This window comes from Primulina eburnea, chromosome 7, assembly GCF_022965805.1.
Source record: "Primulina eburnea isolate SZY01 chromosome 7, ASM2296580v1, whole genome shotgun sequence".
Taxonomy (NCBI): Eukaryota; Viridiplantae; Streptophyta; class Magnoliopsida; order Lamiales; family Gesneriaceae; genus Primulina; species Primulina eburnea.
This window is the reverse complement of record NC_133107.1, coordinates 36,466,379-36,469,396: the sequence shown is the minus strand read 5'-3', so window position 1 is coordinate 36,469,396 and position 3,018 is coordinate 36,466,379. Positions and strand designations below refer to the sequence as shown.

The following is a 3,018-nucleotide window of genomic DNA, read 5'->3' as shown; positions in this document are numbered from 1 at the left end:
GCTGAGAACAAAGAAAATGACAGACACGCCCAACCAGAGGCGATTCCTATAAGAGATCACTTCCGACCAGTGATCAACAATCATTACTCTGGTATTGCAAGAGGGACAATCAACGCCAATAATTTTGAATTGAAGCCTGCTCTAATCAATATGGTTCAGCAAAACCAGTTTGCTGGAACAGCCACCTCTGATCCTCACGTTCACCTGAGAACCTTTTTGGAGATAACGGATACGGTAAAGATTAATATGTGCCTGATGATATTATTAGACTGCGTTTGTTTCCGTTTTCTCTCAGGGATCAAGCACGAGGATGGCTGCAATCGCTTCCCTTGGGAAGCATCACGACATGGCAGGAGCTGGCGACGAAATTTCTGGCAAAGTACTTTCCCCCTGCAAAGTCTGCACAGTTGAAGATTGAGATTAGCACGTTCAGGCAGATTGATTTTGAACAATTGTATGAGGCATGGGAAAGATACAAGGAGCTGTTGAGAAAGTGCCCAACCAAGGCTTTGAAGACTGGGTACAAATCGAGCTTTTCTATAATGGATTGAATGGTCAGACGCGTACAACTGTGGATGTAGCGGCAGGTGGCACGATCTTTGCCAAATCTTCTGCTCAAGCCTACGACTTGCTTGAGCAGATGACTATTAACAGCTACCAAAGGCCATCTGAGAGGTCAGGAATACAAAGGACTACTGGAGTTTATGCTGTGGATCCTATCACATCACTCACTACGCAAGTATCAGCATTGACTACCCAATAGCAACTATGAATAAAGTTAGTACACCAAACACTGAGGGACCATCGTTTGTTGTTGAAGAATCATAATCTCCTGAAGAAGTTCAATACATCAACAACAAAAATTTTAGAGGCTATGGAGGATATCGAGGTAACCCTCCCCCTAACACTTATCATCCTGGTTTGAGAAACCATGAAAATTTTTCATACGCGAATACTAAGAATGTATTGAATCCTCCACCGGGGTTCAATACATCAAATGGGGAAGGGAAGCCATCATTTGAGAATTTGGTTGGAACATTTGTTGCTGAATATGGCAAGAGGATGGCTAGGACTGAATCTAGGCTTGACAACCTAGAAACACACATAGCAAATATTGGTGCTACCTTGAAAATTCTTGAATCGCAAGTGGGGCAGATAACGAAGCAACTCACGTCTCAACCATCAGGCGCAACTCAAAAGATTGCAGACCCCAATCTGAGAGAGGTGAATGCCATTTGTATACAGAATGGAGAGATTGGAGTAGTAAGCAGAGAAGTTAAAGTTGATCAGCCGACTCCAAGCAAAGAAAATCGAGGTAAGAAAGGTAAGAGTTATGATTTTGATCAATGCATTGATATCTCGTTACTTCCCTACCCCCAAAGATTTTTACAATTGAAAGCTGAGTCTCAAAAGAAAAAAAGTCTTGAAGATTTCAAGAACCTGCACTCTAACATTCAGTCTGCAGAGCAGGAAAAAGTAGCATTTACTGGAGGAGATGATAAGGGTAGGCCAGGAAGTCTTCCTCAGAAGCTGCTAGACCCCGGAGAATTTGTAGTACCATGTGAAATAGGGGGTAAATTGGTGGAAAATGCTATCTATGATTCAGGAGCGAGCGTGAATATAATATCAAGTTCTCTTTACGAGAAACTTGGATTGAGCAGGATAAAGCCCACAGGACTAAGCTTGAAAATGGCAGATAAATCGGTCAGGACACCACTGGGTATTGTGGAAGATGTCGAACTTAAGATTGATAAAATAAGGCTTCTAGCAGATTTTGTGGTGCTTGACATGGGGAACAGTCAGAATGTTCGTGCTATTTTAGGACGACCATTTTTGGCTACTGCTGGAGCCGTCATTGATTTGAAACAAGGAAAACTGACCATGGAGGTTGATGGTCAAAACGTTGAATTCAAGGCTTCCAAGAAATCATACGACCCACCTTGAGCAGTGTAGTGACAGTCGAGCTAACGACGTTAAACTAAGCGATGTGTGGGAGGCAACCCACAATTTTTATTTTTTAGCATTCATTTTGTTTTTATTATTTTATTTTATTTTAATCCCTTAGTTGTTCATTTTACCCACCACCAGATCTATCACCGCCGCAGCCCATGGACATGGATGACACATATGCTGCGGAAAACAACTCGAGCGCCCGAGTTTTGACACTCGTGCGCGAGGTATGTGTTGTCGTGTTCTTTATTTCTATACATTGAGGACAATGCATACTTTAAGTTTGTGGGGAGGGTAAAATTGCGTTGCTTGTTAGAATTTTTCTGCAAATTTTTTTTATTTTATCGCTCAGTAGTTAGTTTGATTTTTTATCTATTGCATGCTAGATTTGTTAGGTAGAGTCATGGATAAGTAAAATGTGTGACCAATGATGAAAACTGAATTGCGATCCTGAAATATATATGTGTTCATGATAACTTAGGAGTCACAATTATTTGTGCACTGTCGTGTTTGTTGATATTATCGTTGCTTACAGACAAGTTGCATGCCTGTGATGCTAAATAGATGAGGGAGATCTGATTCTTGGTAATTCTTGCATGACATCGATTGACACTTTTGCAATCATAAGAATGATCTAGGCAATTTTTCACAATATCCTTGGGCCTATATTCTTTGCTTATTGTCAATTGTAGCCCTTTGAGCTTCAAGTTAATTGAGATGCTTACTTTTTCTTTGTGCACCTATTTCATATATCATTTTGCTCGAAAATTGCATGTGAATGGTTTGTATTAGTTGACTAATGGATTGACGGAAGTCTAGAACTTGCTTGAACACTTTTCGAGGCGAAATACAGATAATATGTGACATAGGAATGATTTAGGCGATCTTTGGAGCCGTTTTTCAGCTTTCGAGCCTACCAAATGAACATGAAATATCCCTAGTGTCCCATTTTGAGCCTACTAAAAAATCAAGTGGTGTGTGTCAATGACATACAATTAGCCCCCACTTGTATCTATTCTACACCCCACAACAACTACCTAATGAAACTTATACACTTATTTTCCTACC

At 40.6% G+C, this 3,018-nt stretch overlaps 1 protein-coding gene across 1 annotated transcript; it reads left to right on the top strand.

Annotated features, from left to right (window-relative positions):
• The first annotated feature begins 1,062 nt into the window (after positions 1–1,062).
• On the top strand, positions 1,063–1,944 carry LOC140835903 (uncharacterized). Its single transcript, XM_073201314.1, has one exon. The coding sequence runs from the start codon at positions 1,063–1,065 to the stop codon at positions 1,942–1,944; it is 882 nt and encodes a 293-aa protein (XP_073057415.1).
• The last annotated feature ends 1,074 nt before the right edge of the window (positions 1,945–3,018 follow it).

What these genes read in the sequence shown, in the direction of transcription:
- LOC140835903 (XM_073201314.1), top strand. Translation starts at nt 1,063, where the DNA reads ATGGCTAGGACTGAATCTAGGCTTGACAACCTAGAAACACACATAGCA.